We start from the raw sequence: 27,558 nt of genomic DNA on the forward strand, positions 1-27,558 counted from the left end.
TATACAGTACATTTTATTCTATCACAGAGACTGAAAAACTTGAGGGGTCCTAAAGTACGCCACCATACTTTTTGTTCTAAGGTCAAATATGCATCTATTTCTTAAAAAAAAAAAAAAAAGAAAAAGAAAGAAAGAAAAAAAAAGAAAACAGCTACTAGCCAGAGCAAACTTTGTGAAGTTTTGCTGAATGCTTCATATGTATTATTCCCTCTACTGTGAACAGTCCTCACATGTGGATACTCTTTTGGAAATGATCCTAATTTTAGAGAAATAACATAAAGTCTAAAATAAAAGAAATAATTTGCCCAAAGTCACAGAGCTTAGTAAATAGCACAACTGGGAATCTTAACCGTTACATTTGATGGAGGAACTGTACCAAATTCTGACCTTAATTCAGTTCCTTCATCCTCACTTGAAAGTCAGAAAAGTGAATTCACCTTCTTAAACCTCATTATCTTTATTTGTAATCCTACAAACTGATCTTGAGCCATTCAGTATGTAAGACACATCTACGCAGTTTTCCATGCAATATCTACAATATGGAATCTCTATGATTTATAAAACAGTCCTCACATTTTAAAAACAGAAACCTAAAGCTTAACTTGGAATTTTCAAAATTCACAATATCTTGTACCTTTGTTAACAAAATAGCAAGAGATCCCATGAAATTAAGAATAATTACTTGAGGGCTGGTGCTATGGTGTAGCAGGTAAAGCTGCTGCCTGCAGTGCCGGCATCCCATGTGGGCACCAGTTCAAGTCCCAGCTGCTCCACTTCCAATCCACCTCTCTGCTACGGCCTGGGAAAGCAGTAGAAGATGGCCCAAGTCCTTGGGCCCCTGCACCTGCATGGGGGACCCCGAGGAAACTCCTGGCTCCTGGCTTCAGATCGGCGCAGCTTTGGCCATTGCAGCCAAAAGTGGGGAGGGAACCAGCAGATGGAAGACCTCACTCTCTCTCACTCTCTGCCTCTCCTTCTCTCTCTGTGTAAATCTGACTTTCAAATAAATTAATTAATTAAAAAAAAAAAAGAATTACTTGGTGTGGGGCATTGTGGCACAATAGGTCAAGTCACAGGTTAAGTTGTCACTTGGGAAGTCTGCATCCCATATAGAGCACCAGTTCAAGTCCTGCCTGCCCAGCAACTCCAACCCAGTTTCCTGATAATGCACATGGGAGGCAGTGGACAATAGCCCATGTACTTGGGCTGCAACACCCCATTTGAAAGACCTAGATGAAATTGCTGGCTACTAACTTCAACTGGTCCAGCCCTGACTGTTGTGAGCATTTGGGGAGTGAGTCAGCAGAGAGATCTCTCTCAGCCCTCTCACTTTGTCATTCTGCTTTTCAAATAAATAAATCTTTTAAAAAACAGAATAATAACTATTTTTAACTGTATACTGTTTTGAATAAACTTCAAGTGTTCCTCAAAGCAGGATGTATTTTGTATAATTCCTCTCTGAGACAAGAATACAGAACAAAATTTCCCCCTAAAGTCAAGAGTGTATTTTAAGCCCCATACATTCCTGTACTCGCCAATACAACTAATGAAGGACTTACTGAAAATTCCTCTCAATAGGCCTAACCACTCTTCTATCATCGACAGCTGTTCACAAAGTAAAAAAAGTGCAGCTATCCAAAGGGAATTAATCTACTGAAGCACTCCAGATAATCTGCACAAAAATCTATGTGTATGCCAGACGCTATTGAGAGCCCACATAAACCAAACTGAAATTCTGTCTTTGAGTATACTATTTATCTTTTAATCTCTGTTTAGAAAATATGCACAGGACCGGCCTACAATACTGGCATCCCATTTGGGCACCACTGGTTCATATCTCGGCTACTCCACTTCCAATTCAGTTCCATGCTAATGGCCTAGGAAGGCAGCGGAGGATGGCCCAAGTGGCTGGGGCCCTGTCACCTGCATGGGAGACTCAGATAAAGCTCTTGGCTTTGGCCTGGCCCATTCCTGGATGTTATGACCATCTGTGGAGTGAACCAGCTGATAAAGATTGATTTTCCCAGGCCAGCGCCATGGCTCACTTGGCTAATCCTCCGCCTGCAGCGCCGGAATCCCATATGGGCTCCAGGTTCTAGTCCCGGTTGCTCCTCTTTCAGTCCAGCTCTCTGCTGTGGCCCGGGAGGGCAGTGGAGGATGGCCCAAGTGCTTGGGCCCCTGCACCCGCATGGGAGACCAGGAGGAAGCACCTGGCTCCTGGCTTCGGATCGGCATAGCTCCGGCCGTGGCGGCCATTTGGGGGGTGAACCAACGGAAAAGGAAGACCTTTCTCTCTGTCTCTCCCTCTCACAGTCTGTAACTCTACCTGTCAAATAAATAAATAAAAAATCTTTAAAAAAAAAAAAAAAGATTGATTTTCCCCCCACCCCATAACTCTTTCAGGTAAATAAATCTTTAAAAAAAAGAAAGATGCATAGGGTGAAGCTAAAGGGTTTTCTCTTAAACTTAGAGAAAGAAATGTCTAAAATCTTCTATGAAAATTCTTCATCCTAGGGATTAAAGGCATTGTGACAATGGTAGGAAGTTCCTCCTTTCAATGTTTAAAATACCTGTGTTTTCCAAATGGCTAGAAAAGTCCACTATATAGTACACTTACATTTGTCTGATGACTCTCAAAATGTAAATCCCTTTAGGAAACAACAACAAAAAAAACATATATATTGAAACCAATGGCAAATGTTATTTTTTGCATAGAAATAAGAGAATATAACTTCTTTGACTTTATTTCCTCCTACATGGTTTGTAGGGCATAATTACTTTACTTCTCACAAGCATTAATAAGACCAAAATGAATGGACCAATGAAAGTATCAGTGTAAAGCAAATTAGTTTTTCATGTTCCTAATGTTTTGTATAGCAAACTAAAGGCTGGTTTCTGTTACATTCATGGGAGTAAGAAACTAAAAGCAATCTTCTCAATGTCCATGATGATATGCTGATTATAGGCAACTGTTTTTTTAAAGATGCTTAAAATTTATTTATTTGAGAGATGGAGAAAGAAAGAACTCCCCCATCTACTAGTTCACTCTCCAGATGCACAAAATGGCTGTGACTGAGACCAGCCAGGGCAACAGCAAGGAGAAGGGAACTCGATCCAGGTCTCCCATAAATACGGCAGGAGACCAATGACATGAGCCATCACTGCAGCCTTGCAGGATCTGCACTGGCAGGAAGCCGAAGTCAGGAGCCAAAAGTGGGAATCCAATATGGACACTGCAATATCAGCTACGAGCATCCCAACAGCATTCCTAACTGACAGGCCAAATACCTGTCCAGTATCTTATTTGTTAATCTCTCATCTACCTATTATTTTGCCATCCACCTTAATTTTAAAACAGGGACACAGTAATGGTGCAGCAGGCTAAGCCATGCCTGTGACACTGGCATCCCATGTGAGCTCCAGGTGAAATCCCACCTGTTCTACTTCCAATTCAGCTCCCTGCTAATGTGCCTGGCAAAACAGTGGAAGATGGCCCAAGTATTTGGGCCCCCGTCACTCACATGGGAGACGCAGGGATTTTTGAGGCTCCTGGCTTTGAGCTAGCCCATGTCTAGCTGTTGCGGCCATTTGGGACATGAACCAGTGGACGGAAGAGCTCTCTCTCTCCCCTCTGTCTTTACTGCTCTCTGTAACTCTTTCAAACACATGAATGTATCTTTTAAAAATGAAAACAATAAAAATCAGTCACTCCTTAAGAGACACCTTTAAGGAGGGAATGAGAAGAGGAAGAGTATGTATAGCAAGAAAGGAACTGAGCAAGTAGCCATTAAAAAATTTAAAACCCTACCTTTATAGCTAGAAAATTCAGGCCACTTTCATTAGCCAAAGCCTTTGCTATCATTGTTTTTGAGCATCCAGGGGGTCCATACAGGAGAACTCCTTTAGGAGGCTGAATACCCATTCGGCTGAAAGACTCTGGATGTTTCAACGGCCATTCCACAGCCTGTTTCAATTTCAGTTTGACATTTTCCAGTCCTCCTATATCTGACCAGGATACCTGCAAAACATAACATTTTCTACATGTAAGTTTTTCCAGAACAGATAGCACAATAAAATAAAACAAAACGTATCATCCAAAGCCCAAGAGAGAACAGAACCATCTAAAGAATCAAGATGCTTCTTTAAAAAAAAAAAAAAAAAAAAAAAACAAGAATATCAAGAAGCCAATTGGGAGTACATAAAATGTGAGCTATCTACAATGAAAATACTAAGGAAAAACACAATATTTCTGTGTGAAAGTTTTGTACAAATAATTACTTAAATAAGTATATGTATTAATTCTATCCTCTAGGTAGTTTTAAATGTTAGGTTTCACCTGTCTGTAAATGCTTTGAGTCATCCATGTAACTAACTTCCTCCATTTCTTTTTCAGCAAATTTATTTATAAGAATATTTTGTAGATCTTTATGGAACATATCATCTTTCCAGCTTGTGACATAAGGTATCCTCAAAACTTTGTTCCTTTCCTCAACCAAGAAATACCACAAAAGATAGCTCTTAAAAATATTTACTAACAAACATGTCCTAAGAACAATCTATGTAACAGATTAGGTACACAGTAAATGGATGAATGAGACACAAAGAACTTAAGAAGTAGTAATAATCAGCGACACACACATAAATGACCAGAGTACAGTGAAAGATACCAAGTACAACAACAAAGAAACAGAGAAAGCCTCTGGGAGTTCCCACGAAGAAAAGATTACTTCCAGCTGGAAGGCAATTCGCACGCCAACTCCGGAAGGATGGATGAGATTTGGAGATGTGATCAGGTAGAGGCCAAAAAATCAGAAAAGACTCAAAGGAACAAAGTATAAAGAGGATGAAAGACAAAGGATTTTCAGGACGGAAACAAAGAAATGTTGATCTCATAAAGCAAAGGATCCTAAAGACTAGATGGAGTTCAAACTATTCTTTGTAAATATTAAGAAATCTCTGATGGTTTTTCATCTAAAAAGGGATATTGTTTGATCTGTGCTTCAGGAAGATTTCTCTGATGAGATTCACTAGAATGGAGACACAGAGCAGGGAGACAGTTAAGCTCTATCACAGAAATCCTTTAAAACACACACACACAAGCCTGAATTAGGGTGACTGCATGCCGATGATGAAGACACGATAAAGCTACAGTTGAGGATAGAAGGGAAAACATAAAGCTGAAGAGTTAGGACAGATTGATAGACTGAATATGAACCATATAATAGTATCTTTAGAAGAAAAAATAAGGAAGATTTTTTTTTTTTGCATTCACAGGAACACAGGAAAAGATCAAAAGTGAGCAGTTATAAGTGTTGCAAATGGAGCTCTGAAGAGAGTAAGACGAATTTCAGATATCAAGAGATACCCATATGCTAACAATAAAGGAAATGAGATTGATTAAAATTGCCAAGAAGGGGGCCGGCACCATTGCATAGTGGGTAAAGCCACTGCCTGTAGTGCTGGTATCCCATATGCGTGCCGGTTCGAGTCCTGGCTGCTCCACTTCTGATCCAGCTCTCTGTTATGGCCTTGGAAAGCAGTAGAAGATGGCCCAAGTCCTTGGCCTCTGCCCCTGTGTGGGAGACCCAGAGGAAGCTGTTGGCTCCTTGCTTTGGATTGGCATAGCTCCAGCCATTGCAGCTATTTGGGGAATAAACCAGCAGATTAAAGATCTCTCTGCCTCTGCCTCTTTGTAACTCTACCTTCCAAATAATAAATAATTTTTTTTTTGACAGGCAGAGTGGACAGTGAGAGAGACAGAGAAAAAGGTCTTCCTTTTCCGTTGGTTCACCCTCCAATGACCACTGCAGCCGGAGCACCGCACTGATCCAAAGCCAGGAGCCAGGTGCTTCTCCTGGTCTCCCATGCGGGTGCAGGGCCCAAGCACTTGGGCCATCCTCCACTGCACTCCCGGGCCACAGCAGAGAGCTGGCCTGGAAGAGGGGCAACCGGGACAGAATCCGGCACCCCGGCCAGGACTAGAACCCGGGGTGCTGGCGCCACAGGCGGAGGATTAGCCTATTGAGCCACGGCGCCAGCAATAAATAAATTTTTAAAAGAAAACAATTGCCAATAGGAGGGAGATGTGGTTCAAAGGCAGATTGTTGGGCATCATTTACATTTAAGAAGCAGGAGAAGTCAGAAAACAGATAATCTGTAAGATCAAAGGAAAAGAGAGAGATTTTATTGTTTATTATCAGAAAGAGGAGGATGTATTTGGCCCAGTATTTAAGATGCCATTCAGGATGCCCACATCCCACATCAGAGTACCTGGTTTTGAATCTCAGCTCTAGTCCCTATCCCAGCTTTCTAATGTGCACCCATGGAGGCCACAGGTGGTAGCTCAAGTGGTTGAGTCTGTTACCAACATAGGAGACCTGGACTGCATTCTAAGCTCCTGGCTTTGGCCTGGTGCAGCTGTTACAGGCATCTGGGAAGTGAACCATCCCTCTTTCTGTCTGTGTGCAACTGTCTAAGTTTACCTGCAGCTACATTAGTTTTGGGTTTTATTTTATATTTCTTTTTGTTTCTGATTTCCCCAATTAATGAAAGTAAAATCAAACTTGAGATCAGTATGTATGATCTTAAGGTCTTAGAAATACCCAGCTATCATTGATAGGATTAGAGTTATTGTTGATCATAGAATTTGGCTGTTATTACTATACCTTGGTCTGTGTTGGGCAGAAATACAGCACAGCAGTGTTCCTACTTGTTCTAATTGGTGACTTCTTTTTCTTCTTTGAGTGGCAAAGAGAGACAGAAAGACAAACACGAGAGACAGAAAGACAAACACGGGAGTCCTATCACTGGCTCACTGCTCAAATGCCCAAAACGGTGAAGACTGGAGCCAGGAAAAAGACTGCAACACAAGTCTCCCTGACTGGGAAGAACCCAATTACTTGAGTCATCAAAATTGCCTCCCAGGGTCTGTATAGCCAAGAAGCTGGAGTCAGGATCCAGAGCCAGTAATTGAACTAATGCAACTGCAAGTAAGATGCTGATGTCTGAACTGTTAGGCCAAATACCTGCTCCTTTTCTGATGTTTTTGGTAATTTTTATTTAACATCTAAATGCTATTTTAAAACTTTTCAAACATAAAAAAGTTGAAAAATAAGCACAATAAATGTCTATATACTCTGTCAAAATTTACCAATTTTAAATATTTGGCATATTTGCCTTAGGGAGCATTCTTTCTCTCTACTACAAACACATATAGAAACAAACAGTGAACACAGAAACATACACACTTTATCAGTCTTAATTTTCTATTAAACCTTTCTAATTTAGGCTGGGGCAAGCATATGGTCTAACAATCTAGATGCACCTTGGGACACACCTATTCCATATCAGAATGTATGCATTCAAGTCCCAGAGGCAACTCTGTTCCCAACTTCCTATTGTATGCACCCTGGAAGGCAGAAGGTGAGGACCTAAGTAAACAAGTCCCTGCCATTCTTTTAGGAGCCCTGGATGGAGGTCTTTGTTTCTGGCTGTGGCCTAGCCTAGTCCCAGCTGTTGTAGGCATTTGACAAGTGAAGCAGCAGATGAAAGACCTCTGTCTCTTCCTCTTTCTCTCCCACTCTGCCTTTAGCATAAATAAATCCTTACAAATGTATTTTCCCAAAAAACTTACATAATAAAAAGTAGAATACGAAAGTTTGTATATTTAAATTATAATCCTCAGTAAAACACATATGTGCATTTCTGACAGACTAGAAGTTATTACAATAAAATATTAAGTTATTTTTAATTGGGAAAATACAAAGAATTTCTTATATTATCCCTCATAATCCAGGGTATTATCAAAATGTCCTACAGTGAAACTGTATTACCTTTATCCTCTCATATTCACTCTCCTTTTGATAAGTGTCAATATATCATAACTACCAGAAAATTATTACTACAATCTAAATTTTTTCTGATAATAGTGGGGTACTTTCTTACTTATCTTGCCTTAATGAAAACAGTGAACACTGGCTCACACGTGGTTTCATAACTTTTTGTAATAATAATAAAGTGAGAAGTGATGAAACAGCTGTCAAACACAGAGAAAGCAATGAGACAAATTTCTCAAGGAAAATGTTCCCACAAACATCTTAGAGTACTGTCTTCACAAGCATCTTTAAACACAAATCAGAAAACAACAACAAAAACTCAGACTACACATCCATAAAATCTAAAGAACCTGATGATCAAGTTAAAAAACAAAAACAAAAACAAAAAACCTTTTATGTACAAGGTCCCAGGGAATGAAACAAAAATTAATGAACTGCATTGCAGACATTGCAAAAAATACTATGAGAGAGGAATTCAGTAGATCCACAGGGACTGACAATGTTTATTATACATTTGTGACTTGAGATCCTCATTTGCTAAGTGTCAAGGGACAAAAATCCTTTTCAAAGTGTTACTCAACAGAAAATATGTGATATATAGTAACACATTCCAGCGTAAAGACACAATGTCAGGCAGTAACAAGCGGGTTGGCATCTGTTCCAAATTCTCTGCTAGGTAATATAGTAACTTTTCAACAATTAAAACACTTAAACTATTTTGTTTAGAAATTATAAGACTACTAAATTACTAAAGATAGCATACAATACAGAAAAATCTTGGTTGAGAAAACTCAGCCTCTAAGATTTAAAAGAAATAAAAATATTTTTCCAGATGCTCCTTTACAAGAAATAAAGCAAAAAAAATAAAAATAGTATGTGAAATACTTCAAGAATCTAAATAAAAATAAGTGAAAGCCAAAATTAGCTTTATTATTTTTAAATATTTCCTTGTTTATTTGAAAGGCAGAGTTATATATAGAGAGAGACAGAAAGAGATAAGAGACAGAGATCTCCCAACCACTAGCTCACTACCCAAATGGCTGCAACAACCAGCGCTCGGTCAAGCCAAAGACAAGAGCCAGGAGCTTCATCCAGGTCTACCACATGGGTGGCAGGGGCCAAACACTTGAGACATCTTACGCTGCTTTTCCTAAGCTATTAGTAGGGGGCTGAATCAGGAGTGAAGCAGCCTGGACACAAACAAGACCCATGTGGGATGTCAGCATTGCAGGAGGAAGCTTTTACCCCAGCCAGCCCAAAGCTATTACCTTTATATAGTGAAAAAACAAAAAACATCTATTTTCCTGCATGCCATAAAAACATTCTATAGGGATTTTTTTTAAAAAGTCAAAATTCTAGTTACACTATGGTGCTATAAGCCTTATTTCTCCCCGTGATTAAAAAGAAAACTCAGGGCCAGCTCTGTGGAGTAGCGGGTAAAGCCACGGCCCGCAGTGCCGGCATCCCATATCGGCGCCAGTTCTAGTCCCAGCTGCTCCTCTTCTGATCCAGCTCTCTGTTATGGCCTGGGAAAGGAGTAGAAGATGGCCCAACACCTTGGGACCCTGCACCCATGTGGGAGACCAGGAAGAAGCTCCTGGCTACTGGTTTCAGGTCATTCTAGCTCCTGCCATTGCGGCCATCTGGGGAGTGAACCTCTGGATGGAAGATCTCTCTCTCTCTGCCTCTCTATAACTCTTTCAAATAAAATAAATAAATCTCTTAAAAAAATCAGAAACCTCAGACAAAACACAAAAACCAACTATACCAGGACTCTGAAAGGCAGAGAAAAGCCTTCAGACTGCAAAGGAAAAGTAAAACTGTAGTGGCACAGCAAGTTAGGGCACCACTAGCTACACCACCATTCCATATCAGAGGGCCAGTTCAAGTCCAGGCTGCTCTTTTCCAATCTAGCAGGCATGAGGAATGTTTCGCCCTGCCAAGGCAACTGCAGGCAGGACTCAAAATTCAGTAAATCAGCGCCAGCGCTGTGGCATAGTACACTAAGCCTCTACCTATGGTGCCAGCATCCCGTATGGGTGTCGGTTTGTGTTCTGGCTGCTCCTGTTCCGATCTAGCTCTCTGATTCTGGCCTGGAAAAGCAGTGGAAGATGGCCCAGGTGCTTGGGTCCCTGCACCCAGGTGGGAGACCCAGAAGAAGCTCCAAACTCCAGGCTCCTAGCTTTAGATCAGCTCAGCTCTGGTTGTTGCAGCCATTTGGGGAGTGAACCAACCAATGGAAGACCTTGCCTAAAGCCTTTCCTTTGCCTTTGCCTTCCCTTCCCCTTTTCTCTCTCCCTCTCCCCTCTCCCTCTCTGTGTCTGTCCACAATTATACCTCTCAAGTACATAAAATCTTTAAAATTTTTTTTCAGTGAATCTATAGCAGTCTAATTTTTAAGCTGACAGTTTTGTATCATAAATATCCAAAGGGCTCTTGGCAGAAAAGAGGTTCCCATGGTTGGGATGCCTATATACCATAAGCAAGTGTGGGAGCTGGAGTCACGGCTCTGTTCCCAACTCCAGTTTCCTACTATTGAGCATTTTGGGAGACAGCAGTGATGGCTCAAGTACCTGGGTTCCTACAACCCAAATGTGAGACCTGCATTAGGTCTTTGGTTCTTGATCCCTTGGTTTTGACCTGGAATCATTTGTAGGCATCCAAACCAGTGGATGAGAGTACTCGCCTGGCATGTACATGCTCTGTCTCAAATAAGAATAAATCAAAGTAAAATAAATAAATTCAAGTCCAATTTCTAAAATATCATTATATTAAAATCACACTTTACTACAAATTTATAAGTCATAGTCAGACCTGACTATATATGAAGCCAAACGTTATTAATTCTGCTTGAGCACTACAATCCAAAAGACTGAACTCCGCAACATTCCAAAATCCAAAACTTTTTGAACACTGACATGATGCCACAATGGAAAATTCCACACTTGATTTCATGTCATAGGCTACAATCAAAACACAAGTGAACTAAAAACATTGTATAAAATTACCTTCAGGCTATATGTACAACAAGGTATATATGAAATAAGTTAGTTTGGTATCTTGGTTTGGGTTTTATCCCATGATCGTTCATTATGTATATGCAAATACCTGAAAAATTCTGAAATTCAAAACACTCTGGTCCCAAGCATTTTGGAGAGGAGATATTCAGCCTGTAATAACTTATTATTCAAAAAAACCTCCCTCAGATCACAAAATGTTATGCTTTAATTCAACTCAACAACCGTTAACCATTTCCAAGATGAGTTTTTTTTTTTTTAAAAAAAACATTTACTTTGTGCCACATGGCCAAATCTTGGGGGGGGGGGGGGAACCTCATAAAAGATGAAAATTTTAAACAAGGAAAAAAATAATAACCAAAAAGAACAAAAACTCAAATCGTGAGAATATAAAGCTTCACCTAAAAAAAATTCTTTATACCTCATTAAAATATTTTGCTCTAATTTACCAAATTCATTAAATAACTTCATGATGATCACCAAAATGTGCTGTGGAAACTTAAGGAAAATGCTTAATAACCCCTGCAATTATTATTATGGCATAGCAGAACTGGAAAAAAGATAAAGGAATATGCATAACAGAGAAATAAAAAAATACTTAACATAAGGAAGACACAGGGACATCTAGTGATGACTACCATAATGTTAAGCATATGACCACAATTTCTGAAAACGAATTTTACATCCAATCATACAGATAACAAGAAGTCACATAAAAAGGCCCAGAGAATTTTTTAATATTAAAAATTCTTAAATAAGTTTTATTCTCATTTTTCTTTGGAAATTTATGATAGAATAAATCAAGTGAAAGGATTTTTTTTTTAAAGATTTATTTTATTTATTTGAAAGACAGAGAGTTATAGAGAGAGGTAGAAACAGAAAGGTCTTCCATCTGCTTGTTCACTCCCCAGATGGCCGCAATGGCCAGAGCTGTGCCGATCCGAAGTCAGGAGCCAGGAGCTTCTTCCGGGTCTCCCACATGGGTGCAGGGGCCCAAAGACTTGGGCCATCCTCTACTGCTATCCCAAGCCATAGCAGAGAGTTGGAATGGAAGTGGAGGAGCCGGGACTTGAACCGGCATCCATATGGGAAGCCAGTGCTTCAGGCCAGGGCATTAACCTGCTGCGCCACAGCGCCAGCCCCCAAAGGATTCTTTATGGTGCATCTATATATCACCTTCCTTACAGTGCCTGGAATATTGGATATGCTCAACGTTTGATCAAATAATAAACTAATGGGCAAATACATATGCTCTGAATTATCCTGAACATCAGATGGGTAAAAATGGCAGAAGGACAGGCTGATAGGAAGAAAAATGTGAAAAAGAGGAAAGAACCTAAGTATTAAATCAGTGTGTTAACCACTGTGAAGAATGCTGCCAGCATATAAAAAAAGTAAAAGCATCACACATACACCTTGCCTTACATTTTCTAATCCAGATATGCCCAAACACTTTGGTCATAAATTCAAACCATTTATTGTCATCTTCTTTGATGGTAAACTGATACCAAAAATGTTTGCCATGTATGGAAAGAAAAGCCCTCACCTAACAAGACTGGCTAAAACAATGCTCCAAATGTTTGGTAAACAGGAGGCAGAAAAAGGAAGATGCATCTCTTCAGAAAGCTGGGCAAACTCATAGAACGAAACTTCAAATGCAGCTCAGCTTCTACGTCCTGAGATACACACCAGAAAGCTAACTTTAACATGGTGGGAGGATAACCAATGGTGGTCAGGGAGCAAAGAGATTAGGAAAAGAGGACTGCAACTGATGTGCTCACTTGAAGGCAAGAGGCATGAGGACAAAGCCTTAATAATGAGTAAGGGAGGAGCAGGCATTTCACACAACAGTTATGTTGTTGCTTGGGATGATCTTACTGGAGTGCCTCGGTTTTAGTTCTGACTCCACCACTGATCCAGCTTCCTACTAACAAGAGCAGCATGTGCTGGCCCAAGCACTTGAATTCCCACCTACCCATGTGAGAGACAAAGTTCCAAGCCTCTAGCTTCAGACTGGCCCAACACCAGCTGTTGTGGGCCTTTGGGGGAGTGAACCAGCAGATGGAAAATTTATCTTACTATAAAATAAATAAAATTAATGGATTTTTTTCCCAAAAAAAAGACAGTAAAGGAGATAATTGAAAATCATCCTTACAACACAGTCCTAATGGGCAACATTTAGAAAAAGAACAAAAGTTTTACCATTATGATAAAAGCTTGTCCCTGGATATTGAATGTGTTACAAGTAAAAAAAGGTACCAGTTTCTTAAGACAGAATTCACAACATTAACTGGGCATGAAACATATCAAAAGGAAATTATGGAAAAAAATGTTATAGAGAAATTAGACATGTTATCTTAGGCACAGATAGAGTTCAATGAGACAGGTCAAGCAAGTCTCAGAGAGCAGGCCTAGGTAGGTAGATTACTAAGAAAAATTGACTATCCTAAAGAAGTTGTTTAACATAACCATTTTTATAACATCTAAAAGTAGGGGCCCATATTTACAAGAGTATTACCATATTTAACAAAAGTGTCAGACATACAAAGTAATACATAAATATCATTTTTTTCCTTTTTTTTTTTTTTTTTTTTTTTGGACAGAGTGGACAGTGAGAGAGACAGAGAGAAAGGTCTTCCTTTTTGCCGTTGGTTCACCCTCCAATGGCCACCGTGGCTGGTGCGCTGTGGCCGGCGCACCGCGCTGATCCCAAGGCAGGAGCCAGGTGCTTCTCCTGGTCTCCCATGGGGTGCAGGGCCCAAGCACTTGGGCCATCCTCCACTGCACTCCCTGGCCACAGCAGAGAGCTGGCCTGGAAGAGGGGCAACCAGAACAGAACCCAGCGCCCTGACAGGGACTAGAACCCAGTGTGCCGGCACCGCAAGGCGGAGGATTAGCCTATTGAGCCGTGGTGCCAGCCATATATATCATATTTAACAAGGGTGTCAGACATAAAAATACTTGGGAGAGGATTTAATATCTAATATTATTGTACCCAGTAAAAAGTATCTTTCTGAAGCAAAAACAAAATGTTTTTACACATAAATAAATGAAAGAATTTATGACCAGAAAACTTGCATTACAGGAAATGTTAAAGCTAAGACCTACAGGAAAAATGGTAACAGATGGAAATTTGAATCTACACAAAAGACTAAATATAACTGGAAACAGTGACTATACTGAGCACTAAATTTAGATCTTCTTGTCAAAGTATTTAAGTTTCTTCAAAAGAAAATAATCTGTTTAAAAATGATGACAACGTCCTGTAGGATTTACAAAGTATGTCACATGTAAATTGTATGACAATAGCACAAAGCCCAGGAGGGGAGCAATGAAAGTACAGTATTCTAAGGTTCCAGGAACAGAATACTACTTGAAGGTAGGATATAATAAGATAAAGATATCTTCAGGGAAATTTAATAATATTTTGAACTAGACATTTGGCCTAGTGGTTAAGACACCCATTAAAACACCCACATCCTATACCATAGTGTCTAGTTTCAAATTCCAGATACTGACTCCTGCTTCCTGTTAATCACACACACCCTGGGAAGCAATGGTGATAGTTCAAGTAGTTGGGTCTCTGCTACAACATGAGACTGGGATTTGGGTCCCAACTCCTGGCTTCAGTCTGGCTCAGCCTGGCCATTGTGGGCATTTTGGGAGTGAACGGGTGGATGAGAACTCTCTCAGTTGTGTCTGTGTGTCCATCTGTCTGCCTCTCTCTCTTTGCCTGCCTCTCCAATAAAGTTAAAAACAAACAAACAAAAAGGTTTAAAAATATCTTGAACAAGGGGCCAGCACTGTGGCTTCACCAGTAAAGCTGCTTTCTGCAGTGCTGACATGGGTGCTGGTCTGTGCCGTAGCTGTTCCACTTCCAATGCAGCTCCTTCCCAGTGGCCTGGGAAAAGCAGCGGAAGATGGTCCAAAGCATTTTGGCCCCTGCCACCCATGTGGGAGACCCGGATGAAGCTACTGGCTCCTGGCTTCAGGCTGCCCCAATCCTGGTCGTTGTAGCCATTTGGGTAGTAAATCCATGGAGAAACAACCTCTTCCTGTGTCTCTCCCTTTCTCTCTGTAACTCTTTCAGATAAATAAATCTTAAAAAAAATTTTTGGACTAAATGGAAATGAAAATACAATTAAATATGTGTAATAAATATATAAAAAGTACTTTATAGAATGCTTGTATTAGAAAATAAGATTAAAAATGAGTAATCATTATTCCCACCTTGAGAAACTAAAGAAGGGAAAAATAAGCCTAAAAACAAACAGGAGAAGGAAATGATAAAGATTTGACCAGAAATCAGTAAAATCAAAATCAGCAAAAAAAAAAAAAAACTTCGTAAAGATCCATAAAACTGGCCTCTACCCAGACTGATCAAGAAAAAGAAAAATAACCAGAGAAACAATACATACCAACAAAAGAAATGAAAATAGCACATCACACTGACAACAAAACATTAAAATTTAATATTATTAACAGTTCTCTGGCCATAAATAACAACTTAGGTGAATTGCACCAATTCTGCAGTAGATGTTAACTACCAAAATTCACTCACTCAAGAGAAAAACAAAACAGATAAGCTAAACAGTCCTATATTTATTCAAAGGATTAAATTTTATGTATGCCTGCCAAATAATGAAAATTCCAGACCCAGACGGTTTTAGTGAAGCATACTTAAAGGAGAAATAATACTAATTGTATTAGTATAGTAGTATTAGTATAGTGATACTTCCTCTTCTACAAATTAAAAGAACATATCTCTACTGATTTTATAATGACAGTATTACCTTAACACAAAAATTAGATTAAACCATTACAAGAAAAGGGAACTACAGACCAATATCCCTCACTTTCCACAATAAACTGCAGACAGTATTGAGCAATGTTATGTATTACATGGATACGACTATATGGCAAATCAGAATTCAAGTCATAAATGCCAGACTGGGGGGCCGGCACCATAGCTCTCTTGGCTAATTTACCTGTGGTGCCTGCATCCCATGTGGGCACTGGGTTCTAGTCCTGGTTGCTCCTCTTCCAGTCCACCTCTCTGCTGTGGCCCAGGAGGGCAGCGGAGGATGGCCCAAGTGCTTGGGCTCCTGAACCTGCATGGGAGACCAGGAAGAAGCACCTGGCTCCTGGCTTCGGATTGGCACAGCACTGGCCGTAGCGGCCATTTTGGGGATGGGCCAACGGAAGGAAGACCTTTCTCTCTGTCTATATCTCTACCTGTCAAATAAAAAATAAATAAATGCTAGACTGATTCAATGCTGAAATCAACTAATGTAATTCACCATGTCAATAGACTTAAGAAAAACTGTGTGCTAATCTCAAAATATGTGGAAAAAACATTCAACAGAATTTAACATCAGGGGCTGGCACTTGCGCAGCAGGTTAAGCCACAGCGTACAGTGCCGGCAACCCCTATGAGTGCCAGTTCAAGTCCCAGATGTTCCACTTCTGATCCAGCTCCCTGCTGGTGCACTGGGCAGGGCAGCAGAGGATGGGCCAAGTGCTTGGATGCCTGTACCCACATGGGAGATCCGGAGGAAGCTCCTGGATTCAGCATGGCCCAGCACCGGATGTTGCAGATGTTTGAGGAGTGAACCAGCAGATGGAAGAGCTCTCTCTCTCTGTCCCCCTTCTCTCTCTGAAACTCTCTTAAATGTGTGTGTGTGTGTGTGTAAAAGAAGGATATTATAAAAAAGAATTTAACATGAAAGCTAGCATCATACTTGATTGTGAGAAAGGGGATCAAGTATCATTGGCTAATGTATATAAAGCTACAGATTCATAAGATGAAATGTTCTGGAGATGGATGGTCACATAACAATGTAATGAATGTCACCACATATACACTTAAAAATAGGTATATTTTGCCACAGGAAAAATAAATACATAAACATTTCCCACATAATTCATTACATGCAGAATACAAGATTAACCCTATCCAAGAAGGAAAAATATATCAAAAATCTAAATGTAAGAATTAAAAAACTATAAAATCCTTAGGAGGAAATATTTATTCATGACCTTGAATTTGACAATGGTTTATCCAATGTGACACCAAAAGCACATACACACACACACACCACTGATACTGAAGTTCAAAAAGAAAGTGAAAAAGAAAACTCAATGGGAAAACAGATTTGCAAATCATATCTGAAAAAGGACATGCATCTAGAATACAAAAAGAATGTCCACAGCTCAAGAATATAAAAGATAAATTACACCATGAAACATGGGTGCATTTATATTGTTGGTATGTAGTGAAGGATCTGAACGGGTATTTCTGCAAAAAATATACATATGAATGACCAATATGTAAATGAAACTAAGCCCAGCAACACTAGCCATTAAGGAAAGGAAACTCAAAACCACAATGAGATATCCCTTCCCAGGCACTAAGACAGGCAATAACAAGTGTCAGCAAGGATGAGCAGAAATAGGATCCCTCCATACACTGCAGGTGGGAAGGTAAAACGGGGCAGTCACATCGGAAAGCTGCTTGGCGTTTCCTCAAAAGGTTAAACAGAGTTAATCATATGATCCATCAATTCCTAATATATGCTCCAAAGAATTGAAAACAGGAGTTAAAATAAAAACTTGTGGTGCATGAATTATTCAGAGCAGCATTATTCAAAAGAACCTAAAAATAGCAACAGGTAACCTATCAACTAATAAATGTATAAATCAAATGTGTCATATCCATACAATGAAATCTTTAGCAATAAAATGAATAAAGAACTGATACACAATACAACACAGACCAACGATGAATCCATCTATATGTAATCTCCAGAATAGGCAAATTTTCAGACAAAAAGTAGTTGTGGGTGCCTACAGCTAACAGGATCAGCAGGTTGGGAGGTGACAGGTAAAGAATATAGAATTTCTTTATCCTTAGGATGATGAAAATGTTCTACTGATGCTGCTGATGATCACTCAACTCTGGGGATCACTGTACTCTTTAGATGAGTTTATTATTTGGTATGTGTATTACATATCAATAAAGCTGTTACCCAAAGTGTCAATTTGATTACAGTAAGGATACCTGAATAGCTGATAAAGGATTATTTCTGGGTGAGACATTGAGGGTGTTTCTAAAGGACATTAACTTGTGTGTCAATGGATTCAGAGGGAGAGATCTGCCCTCACCTTCCAGTCAGCTGGGGGGATACAACAAAAAGGCAGACAAAGGGGAATTCATTCTCATTTTTATTCATTCCCTTTTTCCTTTGCTCTCACCCTTCCTGCTTCCCTCCCTCCCTCCATCCCTCCCTTTTTCTGGAACAGGGGAACAAAGACACCTTTCTTCTCTAGTCCAAGGACATCAGAAGTCCAGATCTCTCACCTTTGGACTCTGTGACTTGGACCTGTCTCCACCCCACTCCCACCCAAGTTCTCAGACCTTTGGCCTCTCCCTGAGAGTTACACCATTGGCTTCTCTGATTTGGGGGCTTTTGGATTTGGACTGAGCCCCACTTCTGGCTTCTCCAAAGTCTCCAGCTTGCTAATGGCCAGTAATGGGACTTCTCAGACTCATACTAAACCCCCTTTCGTCTGTCCTTCTAGGTATGTATCTATCTACAGATCTGTCTCCTATTGGTTCTGCTTCTTTAGAGAATCCTAATAAAATCGGAAATGAAAAACAATTTCCAAAAAATAAAAAAAAAAAAAGAACCAAAATACTGGCATCCCATATGGGTACCAGTTTCAGTCCCGGCTGCTCCACTTCCGATCCAGCTCTCTATTATGGCCTGGGAGAACACCTGTACCCACAAGGGAGACCCAGAAGAAGCTCCTGGCTCCTGGCTTTGGATGGATGCAGCTCTAGCTGTTGTGGCCAACTGGGGAGTGAACCAGCGGATGGAAGACCTCTCTCTCTCTCTCTCTCTCTCTCTCTGGTCTCTCCTCTCTCTGTGTAATTCTGACTTTCAAATAAATAAATAAATCTTAAAAAGAGTATAATGTGAGACAAAGTGGAGGAGGCAGGAGCCAAGTTATGAAAGCCAACCTACAGAACTTATACATCATCCTAGAGATGCTGCATCATCAATTCCTTTTGGGAAAACAGTATTACAAAAGAATGGGATGAATGACCCATTCTTGAAGGGTGAGATCAGATGAGCGTGCATTTACCCCATGTCTGCATAAGGCAAACTGATGAAGAGAGTTACCGTGAGAGAACCAACCAGACTATCACTGTTTATGTGAATTCACTCCTTTATCTCAAATCAAAATATGTACTTTTAACAAATACTCATCAAATGTTCACAAAGTGTTGATCAACTATACATAAAAGTATGGTATATACCTCTGTTACAACCTCAAAATTATTTATAAATACCAAATAAGATAACCACCAAAAACCATAAATCAAGTTTTCCATTTAAAATCTGAGAGGATGGTTGATTGATTTCACCAGCTAATCAGGATCAGAACTGATGTTAGGAAAATGACAAATGATGTAGTTTTATCCATGGCGCGATCTACGCCCTGATTTACATCCCAGGCCCTAGCCCCCACCACCATTGCTGGAAGCCAGGTTGCCACATGGCCCAACTACCTGTGCCAACCTCCACCCCCACCTTAATGGGATTTGCTGCTCCTGCTTCCCTGCCCGCCCTCTGGCAAAGTTTTAAAAGGGCCTGTTCCTGAACACGCGGCTCTCTTGGCTCCTCTTGTCTGCTTTCCTCCCCTCCTCTCATCTCTCTGCTCTATCTTCTCTCCTCACTAGCTCCTCTCCTCTGCCTCTCTCTCTCTTATACTCTCTTTCTCTCCCTTATCCTTCTTTGTCCCTCCCCTCCAGTCTGCTGGGTTTTCCCTTTCCCTTACTCCGGTGTTTGGTGTGTTTTGTGACGGCCTAACAGAAATATATAACAACTGAGAATAGGTATAGGTAATGCTTCCATTAATTTTTGCTATTTCTCCTGCAAAAACCTGAGAAAAGTAAGGTATAAAAAGAAAAGTGAAATGAAAGAGTTAAAACTTCTAAAATATTTAAGAAGGTTAAACCACAATCTTGATTTTGGCACTGAGTATTTCCTGGTTAAAAGTAATCTCCTTTCCCAAATGTGTTTTCCTGTTCAATTGTCATTACTTAATACTATAAAAATGCACAAGACAAGTTGGCAAGCAACTCTGGGATCTTGGGAGTGATAGAAGACACTTTTCTGTCTAGACAACAAGAAGCGAAATCAAAAGAAACCAAATTCAAAAGTCCTGCCAAGAACCAATATGGAATTAACAGAATTTCCACAGGTTGTCCTACCATTCCAAAAAAAGCAACCTTTATTTAGTAAAGCAACACAGAAACTTTCAACCCGTTGAGTCTGTAAAAAATAAAGAAAATACAGAATATAGTACTGTATTTAAAGAACAGAAACTCAAATAAATTCCTTCTAATTATCCTAAGGGCATATGAAGAATGAAACATAATTAAGGTCAATTAAACTATTTCACTCAAAACTTTACACTAGAAATGTACCGCTAATGAGCTCATTCCATGAAAGTCAACTGACTGTCACGTTCTAATGATTTGGGCTCATCTGAAAAGGTGCCAAATGAAACATTTTGAATATGTAATTAGTGAAACAGACAGTCATTTAATTATTCATATAATTAAAAAGTTTTCTACTTTAAAAAGTGGCAATACATGAAGAATGTTTATTTAACTAATGACACTCAATTTGATGGCTGACTACCTCCAAGATTAACCTGAATCCAAGCTTCCTAAAGGGCTTACGGCTATACAGTTAGTGTGAGGCTTAGCTCCAGTTATTTTACAAACGCAGCTTTACATCAAAGTAGAACACTACCTTTTTAATGGCTTTTAGCTTACAGTGAACCAAATCTGGAATTCAAAAGTGAGATCAAAGGTATGAAGCTGAATTACGACTACATAAAAAGGAACAACCTAGAACTCCACATAAAATGAAACAAGGAAACCTTGAAGAATTCGATGGTTGTCAATTTGTATATATTTGGTTAAGAATGTCAAGTTATCAATTACAACTGTTATTACACATTTAAAGTGATTTATTGAGAAGATAGTAAATAAAGACAAATATAAGAAACACTTTTCTGAAGCCAATGCTGTAGCATAGTGGATAAAGTGTCCGCCTGCAGCACTGATATCCATTAAGAGTGCTGGTTCAAGTTCTGCCTGCTCTTCTTCTGATCCAGCTACCTTAATTCACCTAGCAAAGCAGCAGATGGTCCAAGTGTTTGGACCCCTGCACCCATGTGGGAGCCCTGGAAGAAGTTCCTGGCTCCTGGCTTCGAATCAGCCCAGCTCCAGCCGAAGCAGCTATTTGGGGAGTGAACCAGTAGATGGAAGATCTCTTTCTCTCTCTCTGTCTCTCCCTCTCTCCTTCTAACTCTGCCTTTCAAATAAATAAATAAATAAATTTTTTAATATCAATATTTTTTCTTGGAATATCTTAAGAATTTTTAATACATCAAAATATTTTTAATAAAGTGACATTTTTGCATGAAGCATGAAGGACTTCTTTATATCTTCCAGAATGGACAGCTTGGTGCTTTTGTAGGCATTTTTATTCCAAAAATCCCAAATTCTAAGGAATACTACAAAGCAGTTAAAAAAAATCCTTTCATTTGCAAGAAAACGGATGCAACTGGAAACCATTATATTTAGTGAAATAAGCCAGTCACAAAAAGACAAATACCATATAGTCTCTCTGATTGTGGTAACGAACAGAGTACCTAAAATGCAATCTATAGGAATGAAACTGTCACTTTGAGATGTGCTTTCAACAGCCCTTGCCTTGACTGTTTTGTTCTTCATATTCATGGGTGAACTCTCCTAATGCAGGGTTGATTTTATGAATATAAAAATTAACTGAAAAATTGATCTTGGTTTAAAAAAAAAAAAAAGAATGGGAAAAGAAGAGGGAGGAGGAAGAAAGGCAAGAGTATGGGGTGGGAAGGAGGTGGAGGGGAAGAATCATCTTGTTCCCAAATCTGTATATATTAAAAAGCATGAAGGGGAAAAAAAAACAAATTCACTGAGCGAGTATTAAAATTACTAAAGGGAGTGGGGTGTTTAACCTAATGGTTAAGGTACCATGATCCAAACCAGAAGACCTGGGTTTAAGTCTCAGCTCCTGCTCCTGTTGATACAGATCATGGGAGGGAGAAGTGATGGCTCAAAGAATTGAGTCCCTGCCATCAACATAGGGGTAGATTTCCAGCTCTTGGCTTCAGCATGGATAATCTTGGCTATTGTGGTCATTTGGGAGTAAACCAATGAGAGATTTCTATCTCTGAAATGAATAAATGCTTAAAAGTTCTCAAATAAGTTGCTGTATGAAATAGGAAAATCGAAAATGCTACATGTAGGTAATCACAGACTTCATTGGACTTTGGTATGGAAGGAGATACTCATTTTCACATGTACCTGAAATTCATCATTTACTAAGGGGCTTTTTTTCTATGAAAGTTATTCATTCATTCAACAAATACTGACTGGGTATCTGTTATGTGCTACTTATGCGCTAACTACTAAAAATAAAACTCTGCTCTCACAGAACATAAAACTTATTACAACTAATGACCCAGATATACCTTTTACCTAAACATTTAATATTTTAAAAGAAATGAGCATAATTGACAATTATTTTTCATTTTCTTTTTAAGATCACTGTTTATTTCAATATTATTCACTATCATTTCTCATGATAAAGATCTTTACAGGTAAGAAATAAACCTGTAGAAAGTAAAAAGACTAAAATAAAAATGAGTTTCTTCTTAAGCTATTTCTATCATATGATTATAAATTAGAACAACCTGTCTGGGGGAAAAAAACAGTATGTTCACAGCTTTTTTTAAAAATCACATATTTTAGACTGGTAATTCCATTTCTAGGAATCATAAATATAAAGATTTGGACACAAATACCTTTATAATACTATGGAAAAATAGAATAAAGCCTGAATATTTGAAAACATAAGATGGATAAAACAATTACAGTATATCCATATAAAAGACATGATGTAATCATTTTAAAAGTTTGATGATAAACTTTTAAGTAAAATATTTAGGGATCAGGCATTTGCCTTAACAGCTAAGTCACTGGTTGGAGTGCCCCATGTCCCACATCAGAGTACCTGGGTTTGATTCCTGGCTCTGGCTCCTGATTCCAGCTTCCTGCTCATGCAGTCCCTGGGAGGCAGCGATGACGGCTTGAGTGGCTGTGTTCCTGCCACCCATGTGGGAGACCTGGATTGAGTTCCTGGCTTCCTGCTTTGGCCCCCTGGCTGTTTGGAGCATTTGGGGAGTGTACCATCAGATGGGAGCTCTCTCTCTTTCTGTCTGTCTGTCTGTGTCACTGTCTCTCTGCCTCTCAAATAAATACATAAGTATTAAAAAAAAGTATATCAAACTATAAATCTTAATAACTATATTAAAATACAAATTTAAACAAAAATATAGGAATTAGAATTATAACAAAATACTAACAACTCTTATCTTTTAGTAAGAAAACTGAAATTCTACAATGAAATTAGTATATTTATAGATTCTAAAGATTTCTACAGTAAACAAATTTGAATATAATGTCATGATAATCAGCAATTCAGAAACAGCAGTAAAAGGAAACATTTCATTTAAATAAATAGTTAACACTGAGCTCTCCTAAAATTAACATAGTATTTTAATTGGCAACACTTAGAATTTTTTTTGCAAAATTAAATATAACTAGGCAAGTGTGATTAGAAGTTTTAATCTACATGCTAAGATCTCTTCTAAAAGAGGCTGAATGCTCAATTTACTGTTTCAATGCTCACAATTATCTAGCCACTTGAAATGGGTATTCTATAGCAAAAAGGTAGAAAATCCTATGAAGAAATAACCAGGGGACACTTTTATATTTATAGTAGCCAGAAATCAGGTAACTGACTAAATTTTAGGAATTCACCATAAAAATGTTGACTTCTTAGGAAACTTTTTACAATCTGAAGCAAGTATAAAAATAATGAGAGAAAGTACTAAAGTGCTAATCACGGCAAGCTCATAAGTAACATCACAGTACACCATGACCTGCAGCCAAATAATAAAGTGTCAAATGGAAAATGGCCCAAGTCCATGGATTGTACATACTGTATCAAAAGAAAAGAAAGGGGAGAAAAATCTTTGATTAGAGCAATAAAAAATGCAGTTATAGTATCAGTCCCTATGATGAATAAATCTCTGCAATTTCAAGAGTAGAAACTGTTTAAACAAATTCCTCATTGGCAGGACCTTTAAATTTAATATTTTACCATATGTTCCTTTAAGTCCTAAATGTTCCAAACTCTAAAGTATTTCTCGTCAGTGTTAACTGGTTTATAATTATCTACTAAAATTCTCACCATGTGGCAACTGATGACTTAAATCTACTATACTCTGCAACAGTAGCCAAAAAACAGAGAAATATTGCAAATCAAAATATTCATACTAGAGCAGATGACTGGCCCAAGGGTTAAGATTCCTGCATTCCATATGGGAATATGTAGGTTTGAAGCCCACCTCTAGCTCCTTAATCTAGCTTCCTGTTAATGCAGACAGATCATGGGAGACAGCAGTGACAGGTAAAGTAATTGTGTTCCTGACACCAACCTTAGAGATCTAGGTGAGTTCCCAACTCCCAGCTTTGGTCCTGGCTGTTGCTGGACTTTTGGGGCACAAACCAGTGGATAGGAACGCACCCTCTGTCTTCCTTTCTCTGTTTCTCAAATAAATTTTTTTAAAAAATACCTAATTTAAAAAAAAAATTCCCAGGTTTTCATACTAATGTGCCCAAACTTTAGACCATAAATTCCTGAGAAATGAAGTTTCTACTAATTCAATATCAATTATTTATTATTCCATAATTTATCAAATTATTTACACTAAATTAGCATGGTCTGCTATAAAGCTCTTGGAAAATCCCAAAATTAAACTGTAGGTTCAATAACGAAGTTGAAAATTTTTCAAAAAGAATTCAAAGCCACAATAAGAAGCATAAACCATCAGCAAGTTCTTAGGGGATGCTCTGATCTCTAGGGCACTATTTCTCAGTCTAAATTTACAAAGCCACTGTTTTACATAAAAAGTTAAGAAGTATATGCATGCTAATTTTGTTATCTTATTATTCCAAAAATTTAGTGACTAAAAGCAACAGACAATAATTATTTCTTACAAGTCTGCAGATTAAGTGGGTGATTCTTCTGCTCTGGGCAAAATTTCAGTTAGGATGGTATAGTCTCACATGGCATCACATGTCTGCCGATTGGTAGGATGAGTGACCTCAGGCAATCTCAGGTAGGAGGCCTGCTCTATGTGGTCTCTCATGATACAGGGAGCTAGGAGTACAGATTTTTCAACATAGCTAATGAAGAATTACAAAGAACAGCAAGCTCCAAACACTGTCAAGCCAATTTGCATTATGACTGCTAATATCACATTGGCCAAAGAAAGTTCTATAGTCAGACACAGATTCAAAGGCTAGAGAAATTGACTTCTTTGCTTTTACAGTTAGAGTATAAGTAACACTGCAAATGGGAAAACACACAGTGATGGGAACGATTTGGCATCACTTTTTACAATCATCAGTACTAGAAAATGCAACTCTACTCCCCATGGTCCATGGACAAATAGTTTCTATAACAGTTCTTTTGTTTTTAATCACTTCATATTGTACATTAATATATTAAAGGACTCCAAGAAGTCCAGTAGCAAAGATATGCAATCAATTTTATTTAAACTTATTTGAAGACAAGACACATTTTTCAAGAAACATGGTCACTTTTAAAAGTGAAAACAGATCCCTGCTTTCTCACCATAAAATTTCACATAGTCTGTTCCAGTGATTTAGTGGTTTTTTTTTTAATTCTTATTTTTTTTAGTGGCAGAAAACAATTAAAAACATTAGTTAATGGGCCAAGAAAACTGTAGATACTGAAATACCCTGGGGCCAGCATTGTGGCGTAGAGGGTAAAGCTGCCACCTGTGATGCCGGCATCCCAAATGAGTGCCAGTTCCTGTCCCAGCTGCTCCACTTCCAATCCAGCTCCCTGCTAATGGTCTAGGAAAAGCAGCAGAGGATGGCCCAAGTGTTTGGGCCCCTGCAACCCACATGGGAGACCTGGTTGCAGCTCCTGGCTCCTGGTTTCAGCCTGGTCTATCCCCAGCCGTTGAGGCCAACTAGGGAGTGAACACGTGGATGGTCCCTCTCCGCCACCCCCACCTCGCCTCTACCTCTGTACCAATTGCTAAAATCAGGCATCAACCTCATCCTAGTGCCAAGCCTATTCCCTATAGACTCAGAAAACAATCAGCAGTAGAAAGTCCTTATCTACAAAAATTACTTTAAAAAAAAAACTATTTCTTTGAAAAGCACAGTTAGAGAGTCAGAGAGACAGAGATCTTGCATCTACTAGTTCACTCCCAAATGGCTGCAACAGCCACAGCTGGGCTGATCTGAAGATAGGGGCTTCTTCAGGGTCTCCCACATGGGTGCAGGGGCACAAGGACTTGGGCCATCTTCTGCTGCTTTCCCAGGCACATTAACAGGGAACTGAATCTGAAGTAGAACAGCCAGGAATTGAACAGGCACCCATAGCGGATGCCGGAGTCACATGTGGTGGCTTTACCTGCTATTATGCCAACACAGGCTTCTATAGTAATTACTTTAAACATAAATGGAAAAAATTATCTAATCAAAAGACACATAATAGCTTTTTTTTTTTAATATCCAAATTATTCTGTGTAGAAGAGACTCACTTCATCTTTAGGAACATGTGTAATGGGAAAATAAAGACAAAAACAAAGATATTTCATGCAGTTTTTAGCCAAAAAAGAACACAGCAGCTAAATTTATATCAAATCAAATCAAAACTGTCATAGGACAGGCGTTTAGCCTAATAGTTAAGATGCTGGTTACATGCCTGCATTACACGTGTGAGTGCTTAGATTCAATTCCTAGCTTTGTTTCCTGACTTCAACTTCCTGCTAATGTAAACTCTGGAAAACAGGGGTGATGGCCCAAGTAACTGCATTCCTATCACCCATATGGACCCCTGGTTTCAGTGTGGCCCAACCCCAGTGGTTGCAGGAATTTGGGGAGTGAACCGGTAGAGGGGCTTACTTTCTTATGCATGCATTCTTTTTCTGTCAGTCTCCATCTCTCATTCTGCCTCTCAAATAAAAACAAATAAATTAAACTGTCTCAAGAGTTCAATGTGGTCATTTTATAATAAAGGGGTCAATTCTTCAAATACATATGTGCTGAACATTTGAGCACCTAAATACAAAGAAAATACTAACAGAACTAAAGAAACAGATAACAATTTAATAACAGATTTCAATACCTCACTTCCAACACTGTATAGATCATCCAAACAGAAAATAAATAAGGAAAACAGCAGACTTAAACAAGATCATAGGTCAAATATCTCATACATGTGAAAAGCTGACATCTTTTCCTCTAAAATCAGGAACAAGACAAGGATACCTACTCTCACCACTGCTATTCAGTATGGCAATGGAAACCCTACAAAGAGCAATTAGGCAAAAAAAAGAAGTATCCAAATTGAGCAGGAAGAAGTAAAACTATTTGTAGATGACATGATTTATATACAGAAAAATCTGAAGAGTCTATCGAAAAAGTTTTAGAATAAATGAATTCAATAAAGTGGCAAGATACAAAAAGCAAAGAT

At 38.9% G+C, this 27,558-nt stretch overlaps 1 protein-coding gene across 1 annotated transcript in view; it reads right to left on the reverse strand.

Annotated features, from left to right (window-relative positions):
- Positions 1–27,558, reverse strand: part of AFG2A (AFG2 AAA ATPase homolog A) — a 305,069-nt gene that overhangs the window by 224,973 nt on the left and 52,538 nt on the right. The window contains exon 11 of the mRNA XM_062199663.1: positions 3,809–4,018. Coding sequence (XP_062055647.1) covers positions 3,809–4,018 — 210 coding nt within the window. The remainder of the gene's footprint in view (positions 1–3,808; positions 4,019–27,558) is intronic.

Source organism: Lepus europaeus, chromosome 8, assembly GCF_033115175.1.
Source record: "Lepus europaeus isolate LE1 chromosome 8, mLepTim1.pri, whole genome shotgun sequence".
NCBI lineage: Eukaryota > Metazoa > Chordata > Mammalia > Lagomorpha > Leporidae > Lepus > Lepus europaeus.